Here is a 23,416-nt window from a genome sequence, read left to right on the forward strand (position 1 = left end):
CTGATCAATACATTTGGCTCTTGTGTGTCCAAACTGCATCACGGCCCCAGCTAGAACTTTGTATTTTCTGTGGATAAAGGGACTGAAAATTTGTCGTTCCCCCCCCCAGCCCTAGGCAACAGTATTAAGTGTCTGTTGTAGGGCTTGCACCTGCAGCTCCACCACAATCACAAGTCCCCTCTAGTGGTCCTCTTATTTCTTCTACCTGTCTCCACATTGCTTTCTTATGCCTATAAAGTTTTAGATACTGACCACCAATCTTAATGCACAATAATATTTATCAGTTTCCTTTGATTCACAGTAATTTTATTGTATTCTGCATGTATTAGGCATAGAAATATCTCTTTTCCCAGTGGACATTAATTTAAACCTGTACTATCCAAAAATATGCTATTTTCTGGGGTCAATTTACTGATAGGTGCTTTCACAACACATAAAACACAGGCAGAGTGTCACAAGTCTCAAACAGCAAGAAATATACAAAAAGTTGATCACTTGTCAAGCTGTCCACGCGCCACTGACCACCTAATCAAATCCAGTTACTTCTGACCACAGTGTTTTAAAGGAACAGTAACACCAAAAAATTAAAATATTTTAAAGGAATGACAATACAATGTACTGTTACTCCACACTGTCAAAATGGGTGTGTTTGCTTTAGAAACACAATTATAGATTATATACACAAGTTGTTGTGTTTGCTTTAGAAACACAATTATAGATTATATAAACAAGTTGCTGTCTAGCCATGGGGGCAGCCATTCAAGGACAGGATACACAGTAGATAACCGATAAGTTCTACTATAGTTTATAGAAGCAAGCTGCTGTGTAGCCATGGTGGCAGCCATTCAAGCTGGAAAAAAAAAGAAAAGTCACTGGATACACAGTAGATAACAGATAAGTTCTGAAAAGTCCCATTGTATACTACAGAGCTTATCTGTTATCTGCTGTGTATCCTGTGTCTTTTCTTCTTTTTTTTCCAGCTTGAACAGCTGCCCCCATGGATACACAGCAGCTTGTTTCTATAAACTTTAGTAGTGTTCCTGAAGCAAACATGCCAGTTTTACCCAGTGCAGCGCAATACTACATTATATTTTCATTACCTTTTTTGGTGTTACTGTTCCTTTTAGTATCCACTTTGGGAGGGGGGGGGGGTAGATGCCCTAAAACTAATTTCCTACATGCCACCACTGCAACCTGTATAGAATATGGATGCATACGTTATAATATAAAGTTAATTTTGAGGCTCTACCTCTTTCCATGTTCCCTATTATATTTTTTTCCTGCTGCCAACAACTTATTCCTGCTCCAAATTGCTAGCTGAAAACTGAAATCAATATCCTGGTACTGCCACAGCAGTCGCTGGGTCTGCTATTTCTATTGTTACACCCTTGTTGAAAACATCTTTGAGCAATACCTGTGAAATGCGTGGAGCTCTCTATTTGCGAGTGCTGTGCAGCCGTGCGCCCTTGACTTCAGTGCCTGCAGCACATCTTGAGAAGAAAACAATTCTTTTTTTTACGCCCGTTCCCCAACATGGAGAGGTAATTTGACATCCAAAAAACAAAACAGTAAACAACTCCCGTGACAAACAAATCATGTGCTGCTTTTTTTTTTGGTGGTTTGATTATGTTCTTCTATTTTTCTACGCATCTAGGGTGAAAATAAAGAAAAAAACTCAAAACACACACGCATACAAGCCTGTCCCATAAATGATGACGGCTCATTGTGCTGATAAATGGCTTCATCTCCCTGCTCCAATACCTTATGAGGAATTGTCCTCAACAAATGAACATTACATTCTCATATCATTTTGTTCCTCACTCTTGACACCACAAGAGATCGGTTTGGTTGTGTGTGGCAGGTATGTAAAACAGAGCAGATGAGAAGATGGTGACTGACAAAAAGAATGAAATAAATGCATCGGCTTTTGTTCTCATTTCCTTTAGGAAACAGGGAAAATCTATCAGGAAGGCAAGAGCTATAAATAAACAGCCTCTCCTGTTGAAACCCTCCAAGCTGCCACAATCTGGGATCTGGAGGACTTTGGAGGGTCGGGCACATACAGAGAAAAGTACCTTAAATTGTCCATGGTATTCACTCAGTGACCCCCATTTAAAAATTGGAAAGAGTTATAAGAAAAAGGCAAATAATTCAAAAACAATAAAGCATAAAACCAATCGAAAAGTTGCTTCGAATTAGCCATTATATAACATAATAAAAGTTTAAAGGAAACCCACCCCTTTAATGGCATGTGCTCTAGCTACTGTTTTAGATGGTTAGCAATTCTAATGATCTATGTGCTGGTTATTGAGTATTTAGTGCCTGGTTACCATCTACAGGTACAGGATCCGTTATCTGGAAACCTGTTATCCAAAAAGCTCCGGATTACAGAAAGGCTGTCTCCCATAGACTTCATTTTATCCAAATTTGTAAAAGTGATTTCCTTCTTCTATGTAATAATAAAACAGTAGCTTGTAATTGAACCCAACTAAGATATTATTAATCCTTATTGGAAGCAGAATCAGCCTATTGGGTTAATTTAAAGTTTACATGATTTTCTAGTAGACTTAAGGTATGAAGATCTAAATAACAGAAAGATCTGTTATCCGGAAAACCCCAGGTCCCAAGCATTCTGGATAACAGGCCCATACCTGTACTATTCCATATTGTGGTTAATAGTGATGATGCTCAGAGTACCTTATCCTGTAAAGTCAACTGAACTCTGTGCTGGCTGTAATTTGTACAGTTGCACTACAGTTATCTGTCTATGCTGTAAACATGGGTGTTCATGTCAATGTATGCCAAAAATCTGAGTATTAAGGGAACCCCCGATGAGATTTCTGCCCACGGTTCATCAATAGCGGGGACAATATTCATCACAAAGTAGTACAGGTACGGGATCTGTTATCCAGAAAGCTCCAAATTACGGAAAGGTCATCTCCCATAGACTCCATTTTATCCAAATAATTAAATTTTTTGGGAATTATTTCCTTTTCCTCTGTAATAATAAAACAGAAGCTTGTACTCGAGCCAAACTAGGATATAATGAATTCTTATTGGCGGTAAAACCAACCTAATGGGTTTAATGCTTAAATTATTGTTTAGCAGACTTAAGGTATGAAGATCCAAATTACGGAAAATTCCAGGTCCGAGCATTCTGTATAACAGGTCCCATACCTGTATAACAGTGTTTCTCATCTTTGGGAATGTCGATGGGGGTTAAAGGGAGAAATTAAGTGATTGCTAACACAAAACGCGTAAGGCCATGGATGCAATAAACTACTTTTCACTTTGAAAACCTTTGCCTGGTGGAAGTCTGCCTTTTTGAGTGCCTGCTTCAAACAATTAAAGGGAGAAAATGTCACGTAAGGGGTAGCTATTTACCCATTTATTTAGCCTGAAAACCTAACAGTTACTGCTTGCAATCAGCAGCTGCAACTAAATCCCAGCTTCACAGTTGCACATTTCAGACAACCGTCATAAATATGAATTTTCCAAGGATAAATTCAGTTCATTATGAGTGTATGATCGCTGCTTACTACCCATTGCAAGGCTGCACAAGGAACAGAGGCGATGGCAGCGCGAGAAAGGAAAAAAAGAAGCGGCAGTTGCGGAAGGAGGGATCAATTTTGCCAACGAGGTTTGATGTGAAAGGAGTTCAATGGGGATTTTCTTTCATTCATCTGAGCTTTAAAGGCAAACATGGAAGGGAAGCATCCGAGATAAGAGGGAACATGGAAGTTGAAAAGGCGCCTGCCATAAGGGTAATGTCACCGAGGCAAATGTGACAGCGATGGTGATCCCAGCAGATCCTGGCAAACAGACGGAGGGAACAATTCTACTTCCAGCCACAAAAACGAAAAGGAAAATGAATTTTACGTCATTATAGAGGTGATTAGGACCCTTAAATAAAAGTATAGGAGCATGGGACAGGCCTGGTTCCTGGAGCGACAAAAAGGCCAGGCTTTAATGAAAAAAGGGGGTGTTGAGGGATGTTAAGTGGGCATGACTGGTAAAATGTCCCACTTTTCCATGCTGCAAGTTGGGAGATAAGTAAACTCATATTTTTCAGGACTCACCCCCTCCATTAAAATGATCCGTTAAAATACACCAGAGGCCCACCCAAAAACCTGAGACCAGGGGCCCACTCATTACTATTATTCTTCCTCTCTTCATTCAACCTCTTTTCTACTAGTCTCTTTTCTTTACATACTATATCTATCATTCCATCTATTTAGCCTCTTAGCTCTCAGAAAAAGGGATATGGCTATGAAATAGGCAAAATGTTTAGCAGAATGAGGGCCCACTGACACCAGTGTTTTCCTGGTATGCTGGTGGGCCAGTCCGACAATGTAGAATCATCACTCAAAGTCGTCTGATATTGTCCAAAGCAGAAGGAAGCACGGCAAAGAGTGGGGCATGAGTAGAACAGGGGCTGGGCTAAGGGTATAATAGGCAGAGGATGAATTACGGGGGTGCGATTGCACCTGGGCCCACACCCACTTAGGGCCCTCTGGATGTTCATGCAAATACGTGCTGAAAACTTTGTCCAGAGAAGAGCGAAGGGGCCTGGCTGCTCTGCCTGTTCCCGGGCCCTGACAGTGATCATTACATTACTGACAGTAGGCAAGGCCATTATACCCCCGGATCTGGGTTGGCATCTTTTGATATGTAATTCTTCTATAGAGATGATTCATCAGTGGTGCCCTGATCCCAGCATGCTCTAAAGAAGTGTAGATGACAAGCATTGATGCATCATCCCACCACTTAAACATATATACCCAACCCAAGAGTGCCCCTGCCAGATAGAACACCAGAGGTTTGAGCTAATGATGCAGATGGAATCATTGGCTGCTTGTCTTCTCAGTGCTATCATTCCTGTCATATTGAGCAGAAAAGGAGCAGGAGATGCTTCCTGCAATCTTGCTTCTATATCCACAGAAGGGGTTTTAATGAAGGCTTGGGGTGGCTAAGCCCTAAACACCAATGAATTTACAATATTCACAGGACCAAGATATTATATATGGAAGTGGCACTGTATTTATGCTTCTGTGTGTTCTAGGGTATTGTACATACAATTGACACTGTATTATTTATCCTGCTGTGGGTTCTGATGTACTATACATGTAATTGGCACTCGCTTTATCCTGCCTGTGGTTCTGGGGTATTAAACATGGAATTGGCACTATATTTATTCTGTAGTGTGTTCTGTGGTATTATACAGTACATGGAATTGGCACTATATTTATTCTGTAGTGGGTTCTGGGGTATTATACATTGAACTGGCACTATATTTATTCTGTAGTGGGTTCTAGGGTATTATACAGTACATGGAATTGGCACTATATTTATTCTGTAGTGGATTCTGGGGTATTATACATTGAACTGGCACTATATTTATTCTGTAGTGGGTTCTAGGGTATTATACAGTACATGGAATTGGCACTATATTTATTCTGTAGTGGGTTCTGGGGTATTATACATTGAACTGGCACTATATTTATTCTGTAGTGGGTTCTAGGGTATTATACAGTACATGGAATTGGCACTGTATTTATCCTGTCGTGTGCTCTGGGGTATTATACATTAAAATTTTGCCAGCTATTACATCCCAAGAAAATATACAAATACCCCAGCCCTGGTTTATTTTGCAAAATTTAGGCGGGCCCTAAACTGATTTTGTTGTTGTGTCCCCCACTAGCAATTCCATAGTTAATCTGGGTAAAAATGCCTCTGGGTGTATAACTTAATATCATCTAAAGGGAACGAGGCCAGAGGAAATTAACAATGCTGTTGGAAAATAAATGAACTCCCACTGATACAGTGTTAGCTCTGTAATCAAACAATGTGTTAGCAAGTTTTTCTTTTCTATTAAAGCTTGTGATTGAAACACATTAGTTGCTCGTCTTCTCAAAATTACATTCGGCATCTCCGAGGGTTAGAAGAGGAGGAGGGGGAAACACACCTTATGTGGAGTCAGGGGGGTGCAAAGACTTTTTTTTTTATAGGGGGAAATGAGAGATAGGCATGAAACACAAATTGAACTTTCAAATCCCAGAAGGTTTAAGGATTCTTTTGTTCTGATAGGAAAAATTAACCTCAATCTCGGCCCAAGGTCTCCCGATTGATTATCATAGTTATTTAAATAGTGTAATCGCATTTTCAGCATGAGGGGAAAGAAGGCCGGAAAGAAAAAGCAGAAACGACAGGGAGAAGAGAAGACGGAATAAATTACCTAACAAAGGGGATAAAGGGGCTGGCAGCTTACAAAGTCTATTTCAGATCCTTCCACATCACTGGAAAAGTTGATGAAGTTTAAATGAAGCAGAATTAGAAGCTCAAGCCGCCAAGCATTGGCCGACAGAGTGTGGGGGGGGGGGGTAGAGAAGAGAAGCCAAGGAAAGGATCGTTCATTGACATGTGGCGATTCCTCTAGAAAGCACAGGAGAAAACCTAAATGGGGTAATCTTCAATCACATAGAACATCGACACTGACAAGGCCAGGTAATGAGAACGGCCAGATCAGTAGTTTTGGTTAAAGAAATGAGTCCCTCTTGCCGGTCTAGGAGTCGGGCTTTGATGGTCATTGTAGGGACTACCCCCCCGCCCGCCATTCCAGTCTAATCTAAATGCTAACTAACTGTGAGAGCGATTGAGGAGGGATTGTGCATTTCATGGCTTGGGCTAAGCTGGTAGCAGTGGTATCTCCAAGATGAATTAGAACAATGCTCAGAGACTTTGAGGAGAAGCCTTTCTGTTGACCGAGGATTCGCAAAGTATGGAGCCTCTCTCATCCTCTTCTTGTTGGTCCTGTCTGTGCCGGATTGAGGCCTTGAAGGGATTGAGGCATCCACACCCCAGTGTCACATTCATTACATGAAGTAGGAGTAGCATGGTTAGACACTGCTTGTTACAGTTGTTCTAGTTGCACTTCTCACCAGACAGCTATTTTCATGGGTTTCTCATTTTCTCTTACATTCCAAAAACACACATAGAAAGCAACACAGTTAAACATTCCTGAAAGGAACTTTTAGTATGTTATAGAATTGCTCATTCTTAGCAACTGTTCGATTGGTCTTCATTTCTTCTTTTTGAATTATTTGCCTTCTTCTTCTTCTGACGTCTGAAGAACAAAGTGAGGGTAGAAGGGCAAGATGGATGAGGACAACAGGGCAGGATAAGGAGAGCAAGATGGAGAAGGTAGGAAATGATGGTAAAGGTAGGACATGATGGAGAATAGGACATGATGGAGAAGGTAGGACATGGTGGAGAAGGTATGACATATAAAGAAGGCAAGGCAAGGTGGATACAGTAGGCTAAGATGGTGATGATTATAATATTTGTGTTGCCCAGCTTGCACCTTTGCCCAATGGAAGGTGCTAGAATTAGTGCTTCACCACCACCACCAGGTCAGACAATGCAAATACGATACCTATCTTCCCAGCCTCTCTAAGTTTCCTGCCTGGTGTTTGGAAAAGAGGTCGGCACCTCTCTGATAATATAGTAAAAGAAGGATTACCAAACACTCGAAGGCATGTGAAGCGGGGCGAAGGGGTCCATCCCTGAAACGTTAGATCACTGACATGAATAAACAAGCATATGCCTTCAAGTGTTTGGTAATCCTTTCACAGGTCAGAAAAGCCTGCTTTATATGGATAATGAGGCCTCCACAACAGCTAAACCCAGGCCTGTAAACACTGACAAATACAGAATTAAATGTCTCCACACGTTGGATCTGCTTGTGTTGCTAGGATCCAGCGGAACATGATTTCTATAGGCAGCTATGAGAAATCATTGTGTGATGGCAGATGGTAGCAAGAAGTAGCGAGTGCAGGGTAATATAGGTATTCTGGGGGGGTCGCCGACCCCTCCAAAAAACAAATGCTCTGTAAGGCTACAAATGTATTGTTATTGCTACTTTCTATTCAGGGCTATCCTATATATATTCCAGTCTCTTATACAAATCAATCCATGGTTGCTAGGGTAATTTGGACCCTAGCAACCAGATTCCTGAAAGTTGCAATTGGGAGCACCGCTAAATAAAAAGCTAAATAACTCAAAAACCACAAACAAAAACCAAATAATCTCAGAATACCATTCTCTATATACATCATACTAACAATTCATTTAAAGGAGAACAACCCCTTTAAGACACTCAGCGTTGCAGGGAAATCGTTTCTCCTGTGTGCTACAGAGTTGCAAGGCGCAAGGTCCCAGTAGCGATGATAGGACAAAAGGATTCCAGAGTCTAAGGCAGTGTTGTGAGTTAGAGCACTGGCTGTCAGGTGGTTTTTTAGGTCAAGCACCCTTGGGTGGTCTAAGTCACTACCTATAGAGGTCAACCTACCAGTCTGCGTCAATGGGTGAATGACAGTGCTCTTGGCTCCCATAGATACATATAATGATACCTGTGCTTTTAATGGTTAGGACTGGTAAGGAAAAGCCCCAAACAGATTCTTACTGGTAATAAATGGTGCAAAATTTCCAACAGGTCATACTGCATTAACATTAAAAGCATAACATAAATTTGCCATTTTTGTGGTTTACCTGAATATTTTTAGGCCAAGGGCACCTCTCTGCCCTGCAATTGGGTGCTGTGCAGTGTACAGTACACACAACCTGCTCGTCTGATGCCAACACACAGCACTAGCGTGCTCCTTAGTAAATTCCACTAGCGCCATCGTGTGGGCAAAACAAGAACACGCACATTCATTGTAATGTGATGACATGTATAATTCTGAGTTCATTACACCAGAGTTTAGTGAGCCAAGACAACAAGCAAATTCTCTCCTGGGATATAATTGGTTTTGTAAAAACCCACCTTGAATTCCACTCTTTAAAGGGCAAGTATACCCTACAAGTAGCAGCCCAACAAAAAAAATTTTTCCCCCAGCCATTTTTTCACATGACTTTGAAACTGGAGTCTCACAGTGAGAACGATAAAGTCAATATAAATCTTCTGCTTCAAAGTGAAATAAGGATAAAACTAAAATCATCATTACGCAAAACCCTACTGCCCCCTAGTGGATGGCTACTGTTAGGATACTGTAGTTAATAAAGAAAATCAAGTCTGACAGCCACTTCTGAAAAGAGAGCAGATGCTGCACCATTTCATGAGTCAAAACCAGCAGTGCAGAAAGGGACTGACAAATATCGTTTTCAATAGCAGAAAATGTTGAAATATCCGTTTTGTGACAGCCACAACCAAAATCTGTTATTGAATATTTAAAGAAATACAACATTTAATGTAGAAGCCAGCTGCTGCACTGTTTCATCAGTCAAAACCAGCAGATGCAGAAAGGGACTCAAAAATACCCTTTTAATAGCAGAACATTTCCAAATACCCTTTTTGTGACATTATCCTACAGCCATTTTTTAAAAGGGAAAATCTACCCAAAATATGTTTTGAATAATTAAGGAAATGCAACACATAATGTAGAAGTCAGCTGCTGCACAGTTTTGTGAGCCAAAACCAGCAGTGCAGAAAGGGACTGACAGATACTGTTTTCAATAGCAGAAAATGTTCAGATTCAATTTCAAGCAAATGAATGAGAGGAACGAGTGGCAGCCCTGACTTATTTTGGGCCAGGTGACTATAGTTACACTTTACATATTACAATACTATAGAATATATGACAGTGAGCTCAGAAGACTCTGCACATTGTTCTCTATGCAGGAGCCATGAAAGGGAAATGCTGTTGCTATTGGTGTCTGTGGGCAACACTATAGCCATGGCCAAACTCTCTGAGTAATATTAAACAATGGGTGTTTGCCTGAAGATAATTGGAAAACTAATAAGTGTGCACAATATGTAACTAAGCAATTACTATCATAACAACCCTACAAAGCAACCTGACATTTATTTTTCCTGTACAGAATACAAAGACAAAGTGATGTTGAGCAACAGTTACAAATGAGAGTATGGGGTGGTTCACCTTTAAGTTAACTTTTAGTATGTTAATTATGACTAATACTAAGCAATTTTTCAATTGGTCTTCATTTTTTCTTTGTCTATAGTTTTTAAAATTTTTGCCTTCTTCTTCTGACTCTTTCCCGTTTTCAAACTGGGGGTCACAGACCCCATCTAAAAAATCAAATTCTCTAAAAGGCTATGGATTTATTGTCATTTCAATTCAGACCTTCTCCTATTCCAGTCTCTTACTGCACTCAGTGCATGGTTGCTAAGGTAATTTGGACCCTAGCAACCAGACTGCTGAAAGTGCAAACATGGAGTGCTGCTGAATAAAAAGCTAAATAACTCAGAAACCACAAATAATAAAAATGAAAACCAATTTCAAATTGTCTCAGAATATCACTCAAAATTTTTCCTTCCCTGATGAAGTTTCTGAACTATAGCCGAAACGTTGGATACAATAAACCTGTTATAGTTTACTCATTGTTGTTTTTGATATTGCTGCTTGACTCGGAGTGCTGTCACCTTCGGATTTATACATTATATATATATATATATATATATATATATATATATATAATATATAATATATAATATATAATATACTCCTACCAATGTTGTTAAAATCAAAGCATGGGACACCCAGCGGCCATGCCAACGTCAGACAGAGCCTGCAGCGGCCCCACACAAAGGCAGAATTACAGATTTAACCCTGTGGCAGCTCCTCCTCTCCCTCTTGAATAAGATGAGAGCTAAATCAGCCCAACTAATTTAATTTGATTTTCATTACAGAGTATAATGCACAGGCCCCCTGCAGGGGATCTGATGGTGCCATACCCCCCCCCCTTACCCATTGTTCTGCCAAAGCTCCAGTGACATAGCCTGCATCAAAAGGCAAACAGAAAAAAAGGGAAAGGCGTGTGCCATATTTCTGCAAATATATAAATTCAGACAGGGATGTTTATATGCAGTTACCTTAACAGTACAAATGTAAAATTAGCTTTTTAATACATTATGTACTACAAGGGATGATGTACCCCCTACTGTAAATGATAAGGATATTAGAAGTCACTGAGGGGTTCTGTGACCATATATAGGGACAATGCTGCAGGCTGAGTTATACAGGGAACTCTGAGTATCACTCATGTATTATAAGGGATAATGTACCCCCTACTGTAAATGATAAGGATATTAGAAACCACCGAGAAGCCTAAAATATCTCCACAGGGTGGCCAAGGGATGCAGCTTTTCACCCCTGTTTATAATGACAAATTGACAGCAAACATTGTCGTACACAACCGATACATTCTGTAAACGACTGGACAGGGTGTGTCACCCTCAAAATAAAACTGAATAAATCTAGCATAATATCATACACTCACACAACAATTATATATTATCATGGATTATTTCCACCGTTTTTTTTACCTGCCAAAATCACTACAGCACAGTTATGGTTTGCCAGTGTGATCAGTGTCCAAATCAGGTCTGGACTGAGAATTAAAATAGGCCCTGGCATTTCAGCTTCAACTCCCTAATCTGCCTAACAAGAGGGCCTCAGGGCATTTGTTAACTACAACTCTCAGAAATTTCCCAAAAGACAATGACTGTAGTTCTAACACGACGGCCAATATCGGTGACAGCACATGTTAACGTCAAACCTAAATAGGCCTCACAAATTTCTAGACCACATTGGACCCTAGTAGGATTCCAAAACCTTCATGATTTGTGATTTGCACATATATACTGGAACACTACCCACAATACTTTGCTTGCCCAGAGGGGGCACTATGAGTAAATACATTTTGATTATGGGCGCTTCTTTGGGTATAGACCCATAACGGGGAGTCTGATATACATACCTCCCAAGTGTCCCGGATCTGGCGGGACAGTCCCGATTTTACTTGCATGTCCAGCCGTCCCGGATAGTAGGTGAAGATGTCCCGCGGCTCGGCGCTGTTCGGATCTTCCTTGCTTCTTCCGGGTTTTCTCAGCAGTTTCCGGAGCGGCGGAGCAGGAGGAGTTGACTTCGCTAGTTTCCGTCACGTTCGGTCACGGGGCTCCCACGTCACGGCGTCCGACGCGCTGCATTGAGCTGCCTGACTTCTTCCGGCGGTGGGAGGGGAGAGCGCGCGTCTGGTGAGTCATCCCAGAGTGACTCCATCTTTGTGTCTCAGTTGCGGTTAGGCTGCCCGCCGAGCGAGGTAGATTTCTGCTGCAGTGCATGTGTCATCCCAGGCTCAGTGCAAAAACGAACCCAATTGAATCAATCCTCAGTCCAACTAGTAAGGTAGGCGGTACCGCGGCGCAGGCTGCCCAGGAGCAGGAGCCCGCGGTCTAGAGAGACTGCACCAATGGTGCGCGGCTGAGAGACTGTCTGTGTGAGCAGCCCGCAGGCCGCAGCTGCTTCCTTTGTTGTGAGACTTCGTGTGAGAGCAGCCTGCAGCTGCTTCCTTTGTTCTCTTACAATGCAGCTTTTCTTAAAAAGGTTGCAGCTGGCCTGGAGGGCTGCAGGTTGGGATATACCTGGTTTAATAATTCTTTATAAAGCATAAACTGTGCAGCCCCTTAAAAGCCCCTAGTGTCTCTTATGCATGATGAAACATATGGGAGGCACCCTGCTTCAGCTTGGATAAAAGGGAATCATCATGATCTGGGACATTTTCATTTATCCAAGCTGGAGCAGGGTTCCTCCCATATGTTTTTTGGCTTCCCCTCCATTAAATGAGTTTTGGGGGAGGGGGCTATCTAAGTATCTAAGGGCCAGGGCCTTTTTGAGGAGGTGCCATATTGATCCCTTAGACAGTACAGTATGAGGGTATAGCTTATTGTGTGCCCAGAACATTCCTTCTCTGTATATTTGTATTTATACATATGGGAAGAGGTGCCATATTGATTCCTTAGACAGTACAGTATGAAGGTATAGCTTATTGTGTGCCCAGAACATTCCTTCTCTGTATATTTGTATTTATACATATGGGAGGAGGTGCCATATTGATTCCCTTAGACAGTACAGTATGAGGGTAAAGCTTATTGTGTGCCCAGAACATTCCTTCTCTGTATATTTGTATTTATACATATGGGAGGAGGAGGTGCCATATTGACAGTACAGTATGAGGGTATAGCTTATTGTGTGCCCAGAGCATTCCTTCTCTGTATATTTGTATTTATACATATGGGAGGAGGAGGTGCCATATTGATTCCCTTAGACTGTACAGTATGAGGGTATAGCTTATTGTGTGCCCAGAACATTCCTTCTCTGTATATTTGTATTTATACATATGGGAGGAGGGAGGTGCCAAATTGATTCCCTTAGACAGTACAGTATAAGGGTATAGCTTATTGTGTGCCCAGAACATTCCTTCTCTGTATATTTGTATTTATACACATCAGTAGGAGGTGCCTGCCTTTCACGGGATAGTAACATGAGTACTTAATGACTGGAAGAACAAAGTTGTATATTTAAATATTCTGGTTTTATATGTCTTCAAACAGTGACTTATTTGGAGCAATTTCAGTCATCTTGAAAAATACATATTTTGGCACAGTCTGGTGAGTTTGTTGTTGCATCAATGTTTATTTTAACATATTAAATAAAGTTGTTCCAAATCTATAAACATCTGTGTTGTTGTTTTGTCATTGTTGTTAAAGATGCCCTGCAGTAAACATGCTGTTCTGTAGGGGTGCATGCCCTCTTTCTTTCAGCAGAAGTTTGCATTGCTTTAACCTGGGCATTGTTTTTTATCAACAGCAATTATTTAAAGAGGTGATTCATCTTCCAAATTTTTTTTTTTCAGTTCTGTGTTTTTTCAGCTTTCAGGTTGTTTAGCAGAAATAAACAGTTCTTTTTACAGTTTTTCCAAAATCTAAGTTAAGTTGAATATCCCTGCCTGTGGTGATTCAGTTCTCAGTAATTCATGTGCAGACAATTTTGCAACATTTAGTTGATACATTTCTTATCATCATCATCATCTCTGGAGTATTAGCAACTATTGTATCAAGTCTAACAGCCACCCAGGGATTCTTCTCAGCAGGGACAAAGATAAGAAATGTATCAACTGAATGTATCAATGTAGAACAGTTTAGAGGGCCGATGACCCCCCCCCCCCCCCCCCAAGCTGCTTCAGAAGGTGAAAAATACATAGAAAATAGAAAGTGATTGGGAAATGTCTTTCTGGTGAACAATCTGAAACTAACTGAGCTGAAAAAAGTATTGGAAGTCCTTAAATATATCCTCAACCTGGGTCAAAGTGTACTTTGTATCAGAGTACAACACTATGATATGCGAAAGTTTGTCAGCAGGACTGACCTATAACATAGATATATAACTTGGCTTCCCCACCGCAGATATATTAAAGAGTAAACACATTTTACCAGGCTGAGGTTATATTTTTCAGTTTAAACGGTTCGACCTACTGTTAATTTATCAGTGACTATAATGGTTGGTATTGTTTTTCTTTCATCCCCCAATGATAGCTTTTACAGAGTAACTACTAAGCAATTACTAAAAGAAATGGCTGATTACTCAGTCACCTAAGAAAAAAGCTAAAATGTTCTGTCTGTTTAAAGATAATTGGCGGAAAGAGCACCCATTTCTGCAGAAGTCAAGGCGAGGCTCATCATATGCTTTTTGTGAGCTTTGTAGGGCTGACTTTACAGTTGGTCATGGTGGCTACAATGACGTAACAAGACACATTGCCACTGATAAACACATTGGGTCGGCAAAAGCTGTGACACGCTCCAAAGGATTAACATCAATGTTCTCTGACCCAGGAGCTACATAATGTGTAACTAAAGCGGAAGTGTTGTTCACTGGTTTTCTGGTTGAACACAATAATTCCTTAGCCAGTAGTGATCACGTCAGCCATTTATTCAAACAAATGTTTCCAGACTCTAAAATTGCAGAAAAATATGCATGTTCATCGACAAAAACTACACACATAATTCAAGGTGCAATTGCACCAGAAGCATTAGCCAATGTGAGGAGTGTCATTTCTAGTAAAAATAAATATTTTGGGCTTTCGCTAGATGCAAGCTCTGAACAGTTTGAAAAATATTTTCCAGTGCTAGTTACTTACGAGCATCCAGACACTGGGCTAATAGTAACAGACTTTTTGGATATGGTAGCTTGTGCATCTAGCAGAGCCCAGGATCTATTTGAGGCTGTCGATGTTATGCTGAAAAAACATCATGTGGATTGGAACATGTGTGCAACATATTCAGCGGATAATGCTGCTAATATGCAAGGGAAACACAACAGTGTTCTTTCAAGGATAAAGGCAAGCCAAACATCTGCACAAAAAGTATATGCTGTTGGCTGCCCATGTCATTTAGTCCATTTGATGGCTGAGCATGCAGCAAAAATGCTGTCGGTAAATGTGGAGGACTTTATTATTGACGTCTATTACCACTTCCAAAAGAGTGCAAAAAGAGTGGCTACTCTTCAGGATTACATGTCATTTTGTAACACGGGAGTACGGAAAATTGTGAAGCATGTTAAGACACGTTGGTTGTCATTGGAAAAAGCAGTGGAACGGACACTGCTCACATGGGATGCGCTTAAATCCTATATCATCAGCACATTTGAGTCAGAACAAGGTGTTAATCTCGGTGCCAGAGAGAAAAGGATTTTACAGACAATACAAGACCCCATTTCAAAGTTATACTTTTTATAACTTTGCAGCATGCGTGTCCATTAACTGCTCATTATCTACACAGGATTCAGACTTCAGCCTGGTGAAGTGGCAGCACTAAGGGCCCATGCTCTCAAGCATTTGCCCTAAAGGTGTTTTTTTTTTTTTTGGGAGGGGGGGTCTTCCGCATGGCAACACTGATTCCATACCTCCCAACATTTGAGAACAAGAAAGACGGACACAAAAAGTTGCTGCGCGTAGTGCGGCGAAAATTTTTTGGCCACGCCCACTTGATGGACACCCCCCAATGGCACGCCCATTTTACAAAAACACACCCCTTTCCCTTGGTTGGCATGGCAGCATCAGAGACACAGTGTGTACCAACAAAAAGCAGACAAAGTGGCCCCCATTATTTAATGACAGTGTGTGGCAGAAGCATTGCTGTCTCTCAGCATTTAATGGCACATTGTGGTGCCAGTGCTTCATGACACCCTCTACCCCACCAATAACCCTGCTCAGTAATTGCTCCCCTAATTACATTAAAACATTATAAATGACACTAACTCAGTTATGATTAAACTTTAAATAGTATTTATAAATATCATAACAGTTTCATTATTTAACTTTAACATAATATGTTTAACGTAATGTCTCTTCATAGTATTCCTTCAATCAGTCAATAATAAAAACATCGTCTGATTCGCTGCCAGTCTCAGCTACAGATTCCTTAGACAGGCTGGCTGGTGTTTTTTGCTTTTTAGATCCACCTATAGACTTTTTTTCTGTGGATAGTTTTTTGTTTCTTGCTAAACTGAAGTTTAGCTTGCCGAAGTGTGGCGGCAGCAGCAGATGGTCCCTTGCTAGACCCAGGTTCAATAACAACAGCAGCAGATGGTTCCTTGCTAGACCCAGGTTCCATAACAACAGCAGTAGATTGTTCACTGCTAGAGCCAGCTGAAGGTTCACTTACAAAACTAATGGATGGGTCATTGCTGGATACAGCTGAAGTGCCCCTAACAGCAGCAGAGGATGGTTCTCTGCTAGATGTGGATTCTCCAAAAACAGTCACTGCTTCACTGCTAGGCCCAGCTACACTTTCACTACTAGCACCCGCTGGTGGATCTGACCTAGATGAAGAGGAAGGCTGTCTACGACTGGACAAACTTATATAAGTGGCAGATTTAGCACTTTTCAGCAGGCGAGGGGAAGGCTTCCACTGGTGACACTTTGTTTGGGAGAACAGATTAATCTTGGAAGCAAGAATCGCACATAATGTATTTCTTACAGTAGTTGCTTCCTCATAGACGTTTGGTCCAGGCTGTTGGGTTATTGGATTCTTCCCCAAGGAACTTCGTTGGTCAGTTATTATTTTTCTGACAGTGCTAAATAATCTCTCACATGTAGCATTGCTATGAGGAATCAGACAAATAAACTTTGCAAGTTTACAAAGGATTCTGTACTGAGGCTGGCCAGTCACAGGGTCTTGGATAAGTGATAATTTCTGCCAGAATTCATCTATGCGCTCATTCTGAAACGCTGGAAGACTGCTGGTTTGATACTCCCTAAATTCTGTGAACAACCTGTCCATGTCCTGGGAGCGGACTATGTTTGGGAATCTTGATACAAGCATCTGTAGTTCCTCTATGGTAGAGGACAATCGTGTGTTGGGATTTAAGAAGGAGAGATTTTGAAGAACCTGGTCCTCCAAAGGCATTGCCTTTTTCATGTAGTCAAGGGCCTTGCAAAAAAAATTTACAGCTTCCTTGACAAATGATTTGAACCTGGATGTGTCAATCAGATTCTCTCTCCTTGCATAGTTCCTGGTTTCAAAACCAAGCATAATTTCATTTGCTGGTAGATGTAGTGCTGTATCATGATAATTGATGTCAGTTATGTCCTGTACCCCAGCAATTATTGATGGCTTCACAAATCTTACTAACAGGTCCCTATATAATGTCTGCATTGCTGGATGCAAGACATGAACCATCGGAGCTTCTGTTTGCAGAAGTACATTAAATGTATTGAATACTGGAAATACAGAGTGCAAAAATAAAAAGTATAACTTTGAAATGGGGTCTTGTATTGTCTGTAAAATCCTTTTCTCTCTGGCACCGAGATTAACACCTTGTTCTGACTCATATGTGCTGATGATATAGGATTTAAGCGCATCCCATGTGAGCAGTGTCCGTTCCACTGCTTTTTCCAATGACAACCAACGTGTCTTAACATGCTTCACAATTTTCCGTACTCCCGTGTTACAAAATGACATGTAATCCTGAAGAGTAGCCACTCTTTTTGCACTCTTTTGGAAGTGGTAATAGACGTCAATAATAAAGTCCTCCACATTTACCGACAGCTTTTTTGCTGCATGCTCAGCCATCAAATGGACTAAATGACATGGGCAGCCAACAGCATATACTTTTTGTGCAGATGTTTGGCTTGCCTTTATCCTTGAAAGAACACTGTTGTGTTTCCCTTGCATATTAGCAGCATTATCCGCTGAATATGTTGCACACATGTTCCAATCCACATGATGTTTTTTCAGCATAACATCGACAGCCTCAAATAGATCCTGGGCTCTGCTAGATGCACAAGCTACCATATCCAAAAAGTCTGTTACTATTAGCCCAGTGTCTGGATGCTCGTAAGTAACTAGCACTGGAAAATATTTTTCAAACTGTTCAGAGCTTGCATCTAGCGAAAGCCCAAAATATTTATTTTTACTAGAAATGACACTCCTCACATTGGCTAATGCTTCTGGTGCAATTGCACCTTGAATTATGTGTGTAGTTTTTGTCGATGAACATGCATATTTTTCTGCAATTTTAGAGTCTGGAAACATTTGTTTGAATAAATGGCTGACGTGATCACTACTGGCTAAGGAAATATTGTGTTCAACCAGAAAACCAGTGAACAACACTTCCGCTTTAGTTACACATTCTGTAGCTCCTGGGTCAGAGAACATTGATGTTAATCCTTTGGAGCGTGTCACAGCTTTTGCCGACCCAATGTGTTTATCAGTGGCAATGTGTCTTGTTACGTCATTGTAGCCACCATGACCAACTGTAAAGTCAGCCCTACAAAGCTCACAAAAAGCATATGATGAGCCTCGCCTTGACTTCTGCAGAAATGGGTGCTCTTTCCGCCAATTATCTTTAAACAGACAGAACCTTTTAGCTTTTTTCTTAGGTGACTCTGAGTAATCAGCCATTTCTTTTAGTAATTGCTTAGTAGTTACTCTGTAAAAGCTATCATTGGGGGATGAAAGAAAAACAATACCAACCATTATAGTCACTGATAAATTAACAGTAGGTCGAACCGTTTAAACTGAAAAATATAACCCCAGCCTGGTAAAATGTGTTTACTCTTTAATATATCTGCGGTGGGGAAGCCAAGTTATATATCTATGTTATAGGTCAGTCCTGCTGACAAACTTTCGCATATCATAGTGTTGTACTCTGATACAAAGTACACTTTGACCCAGGTTGAGGATATATTTAAGGACTTCCAATACTTTTTTCAGCTCAGTTAGTTTCAGATTGTTCACCAGAAAGACATTTCCCAATCACTTTCTATTTTCTATGTATTTTTTTTTTTTTTCAAAGCTTTATTAAGAACTTCCACCAATACAGAGTCAAGATGCATGAACAATTATAGCGTATACATTACATCTGTTAAAACAGTAACATCCACACGTACATTGTCCAACAGTATATCACTTCAGTCAATAAGACATTAGAACGCTGTAAGCGTTTTTTGCAACACGCTTTGATGTTATCATTACTCTCACCAGAAGCAGTTTGTGTATTGTGGGTAAAGCAGAAAAAAGATAAGAAAAGAGGAAGAAACGAAAGAGAAGAAAAGAAAGGGGGGGGGTAAAGGGGGACGCAGCAGGGAGATGTCTCACCTGTTCCTTTTATAGGTAAGATTTGTACACGTCCGTTTCTTTGAACATAAGCCAGCGCGCCCAGACCGTTGAAAACTTAATAAACTGATCTGCATTGTAAGACGACATTTCTTCAAATCTATAAATTTCAGAAATTTTATTGAGCCAATCTTTTACAGTAGGGATATAAGTAGTTTTCCAGTGGAGCGGTATGAGAAGTTTGGCCGCATTCAGCAGTTGTGGTTCAAGGCCAGAATTGAAAGAAGCTACCGGTTGAGTATTAAGAAATAACAGTACCCGGGAGGGGTCTGCCGGAACGGCCGCACCGAGGATCTGGCTGGACATCGAGCATACCTCTTCCCAGAACGGTCTCAGAAGGTCACAGGACCAGAAAACATGGAGCAAGGTGCCTTTTTCTCTAGAACATCGCCAACATATGCCATTTGAATGTTTATATATATATATTGTAATTTGGATGGTGTATAATACCATCTAGTAATTATCTTGTAGTTTAATTCTTGTATCCGGCTGCATTTGGAGCATTTCAATAATTTGGAGATCATATGTTCGATCTGTGTCTCATCCAATTGGATAGCCAGATCCCTGGACCATCTATTTATGTATGAGACCGAGTCCCAATTGGTGAGCGGCTGCAGCAGTTTATATAAGAGAGAAATAGTATGTCGCGGTGGGTCTTGAAGTGAGCAAGCAGTTTCAAATTTTGTTAAGTCTCTTCCTAATGTTTGTGCTCCCCCTAAGCTATGGAAATAATGGGAAATTTGTGCGTATTTTAGGTGGTCCATTCTCTGAAATTGAGTTGTAGTTTGCAATTTGTCTTTGGGGATAAGTGTTTTATTCTCTATGAAATGAATAAATTGGAGATTTCCCTCTATTAACCAGTCCTGGAAGTAATTAGGTCGTAAACCTGGGGGGAAGGCAGGGTTATTGATCAGCGGCAGCAAGAGCGATGGGTAGCTAGTGAGGGAATATTTTGTACGGCATTCGTCCCAAATCACCATTGTATTAGAGAGAAGGGGATGGTCTGCATGTTTCAGCCGTCTATAGGAGCGTTCTATCCATGGTAGATGTAATAAATAGGTATAAACGGATTGCTGTTCTATTTCCACCCATAACTTTGTGTTTGCGTAATGGGACCAGTCAATTATTCTTAGCAGGACCGACGCAAAGTGATACAAGCGGCAATCCGGTAAGGCTACACCTCCTTGCCGTTTGGATTTGGTCAACATATTATAACTGATTCTAGCTTTCTTGTCTTGCCACACGAAGTTTATTATTTTTTGTAGGTGAGCCAATTGCGTCTCCCCTACCGGTAGCGGGAGAGTTTGGAAGACATATAAAATTCTGGGCATAATGTTCATTTTTACTACGTTCATTCTCCCAAACCACGAAATAGGTTTATCTTTCCAAGCGCATAGGTCTTTTTTTATTTTCGATATCACATGTCTTAAATTGAGCTCAGCCCAATCTGAAAAGTCTTTGGTGATTTGGAGGCCTAGATATGTAAACGATTTCTGCGCCCATTTGTAGGGGAAACCCATGGATAGGGCAGGAGTTGTTAGGTCTGAAATTGAAACGTTCAGGGCTGTGGATTTGGAGAAGTTAATCCTGAAGTTACTAAGAGTCCCAAACGTCTGAAACTCTCTGTTAAGTGCCGGTATGGATGTGACAGGTTTTGTAAGGAAAAATAGCTGTCCAGGGACAAACCCCACTTGATCGGGATGTATTGGATTAGGAAGGAGGGATTGTAGTCTATGGGACAGGATTTTCGCCAGCAGTTTTATATCTGTGTTTATTAGAGAGATGGGTCGATAATTACTCGGGTCCGTTGCGTCTTTGCCTGGTTTCAGGAGTAATGTGATATGTGCCATTAATGAAGAGTTATCTAAGGTTCTTCCCAGAGAAATGCTATTAAAAGCTGAGCACATATGCGACAGCAATTTGTCTTTGAATATTTTATAATAGGGGATGGTGAACCCGTCCAGGCCTGGGCTTTTACCTGAGGCCGTATCTTTGAGGACTGACTCTAATTCTTCAATAGTAATATGTTCCTCCAGAGTAGCAGTGACAGCTGGGGAGAAATGGTGCAAGTTGGCAGAGGTTAAATACTCGTCAATTTTATCTGACAGTAAGTCAGGAGTTGGCGGAGTCGGACTTGGTAATTGATATAGCGCCGTGTAGAACTCCCGAAAGACCGATGCTATTTTATCTGAAATATGTTCAATTGTGCTTCTGTTATTGCGTATGGAAGGGATAAAGTTCTTGGACTGTGAGGATTTTAATATTCTGGCCAATAATCTCCCGCATTTATTGCCGTGTTCATAGAAACGATGTTTCGTCAGTGTCAGCACTTTGTTCGTGTAATATTCCAAATGATCTGCTAGTTGTTTCTGAACCTCTGTTAGTTCCTGGAGCGTGTCATGTGCTTGTGGATTGACTCTAATGAGGCTATTTTATCTAAGAGGGAACGGTATTTTTGTTCTCTTTCTTTTTTCTTTCTGGCGCCCATTTGGATCAAGTACCCCCTAATCACGCACTTGTGTGCCTCCCAACAAATAACCGGCGAAATTTCTGGAGAAACGTTCTCCTCAAAATATGTTGTGATTTTGGAGGCTATATCCGAAGTCAGTTGTTCATCCTTCAGCAGAGATTCATTAAGTCTCCACGATTGGGTTTTGGGTCTGTTAAGGGGTGTGCGAAGGGTGAGAGTAATCATGGAATGATCGGACCACGTCCTAGGCAAGATTTGGCTGTTAAGCACGTCCGGTAGAGCAGTATGTGAGAGAAAGAGATGATCAATTTTGGAGTATGTGTGGTGTCTATGGGAATAGAATGTGTAGTCTTTTGTGGTTGGGAAGAGTATACGCCAAGGGTTCGCTAACTGCAGTTGGTGAAGGAGTTTTTTGACTTTGAGTATAAGAGATCTGGGGACACTGGTATGACTTGCTGAACAGTCAAGTATTGGTTCCATAGGGAGGTTGAAATCCCCTCCTAGAATGAGAGTACCTTCAGTGAAGGAGAGCAGTTGGTCGGTAATGCGAGAAAGCTCTGTAGCTTGTTCTGAATTAGGAAGATAAATATTCGCTAGAGTATATGTTTTCCCGAGAAATGTACCTTTTACAAAGATATATCGGCCACTAGGGTCGCTTTTTCTATCTGTCAGTGTGAATTCAAAGTTACGAGCTAATAAAATAGCGACTCCTTTGACCTTTGTGGGTTGAGGCCTGCTGCAATATATGTCCGGGAAATGTTTGTTATTCCATTTAGGCGTGCTTCCTTCTTTGAAGTGTGTCTCTTGTATGAATGCGATACTCGCTCTACTTTTTTGTAAATCTGCTGAGAGAAGAATCCTCTTTTGGGGAGAGTTGAGCCCATTTGCATTAATGCTAACGATCTGGAACGAGTCTGGCCTACGCTCGGACATATTACGTGAAAGTATGCAAGAACGACAGAGGGAGATAATGAGGATCAAGTAAGCTAGGTCCCCCTGCTGCACCAGTAGGCCAGGTAGGTAGTGGGAAGTAAAGAAAGGTTGAGATTAAGGGTAGGGGAAAGGAAAGTAGTAGAGTGATAGAACGATCTCTTCCTTTATTAGGAAGGGAGGAGAGTTAGAGAGCGCCTCTGCTCACAGGAAGCTTAGAGCATTCCTTGAGTAGATAATACAAATGGCGCGATAGGTGAAGTTTGTAGGTTTTGCGAGTTATCTCTCAGTGACCTAGCATGAGAGCGGCCGCCCCCTGGACCCTACGAATTGGGTGACCAAGCCGTCGGGGATTTATCTCAGTAGCTCGTGAAAACAAGAAAGGGTGATATTTACCAAGAGAGGGTAAATTGGTGGCACTAGAAAAATGGTGGAGACCGGATTTGCTGGGGAACATGGGTTCAATGGAGGGTGGCAATGGTAGAGAGACGAAGCTGGGTGACTAGTGAGGGTAGGGTCAAGGACCCGGTAGCTCAAAAAAAAAA

At 41.1% G+C, this 23,416-nt stretch overlaps 1 protein-coding gene across 1 annotated transcript in view; it reads right to left on the reverse strand.

The window, feature by feature from the left end:
- The window catches only part of LOC108699933 (cilia- and flagella-associated protein 77), a 65,489-nt gene extending 53,432 nt beyond the window's left edge, over nucleotides 1-12,057 (reverse strand). Inside the window, exons 1-2 of the mRNA XM_041575030.1 lie at nucleotides 11,981-12,057; nucleotides 11,776-11,941 (exon numbers count right to left, since the gene is read on the reverse strand). Of these exons, the coding sequence (XP_041430964.1) occupies nucleotides 11,776-11,823 (48 nt within the window). The 5' untranslated portion in view covers nucleotides 11,824-11,941; nucleotides 11,981-12,057. The remainder of the gene's footprint in view (nucleotides 1-11,775; nucleotides 11,942-11,980) is intronic.
- Nucleotides 12,058-23,416: the final 11,359 nt, after the last annotated feature.

This window comes from Xenopus laevis, chromosome 8S, assembly GCF_017654675.1.
Source record: "Xenopus laevis strain J_2021 chromosome 8S, Xenopus_laevis_v10.1, whole genome shotgun sequence".
Lineage (NCBI taxonomy): Eukaryota > Metazoa > Chordata > Amphibia > Anura > Pipidae > Xenopus > Xenopus laevis.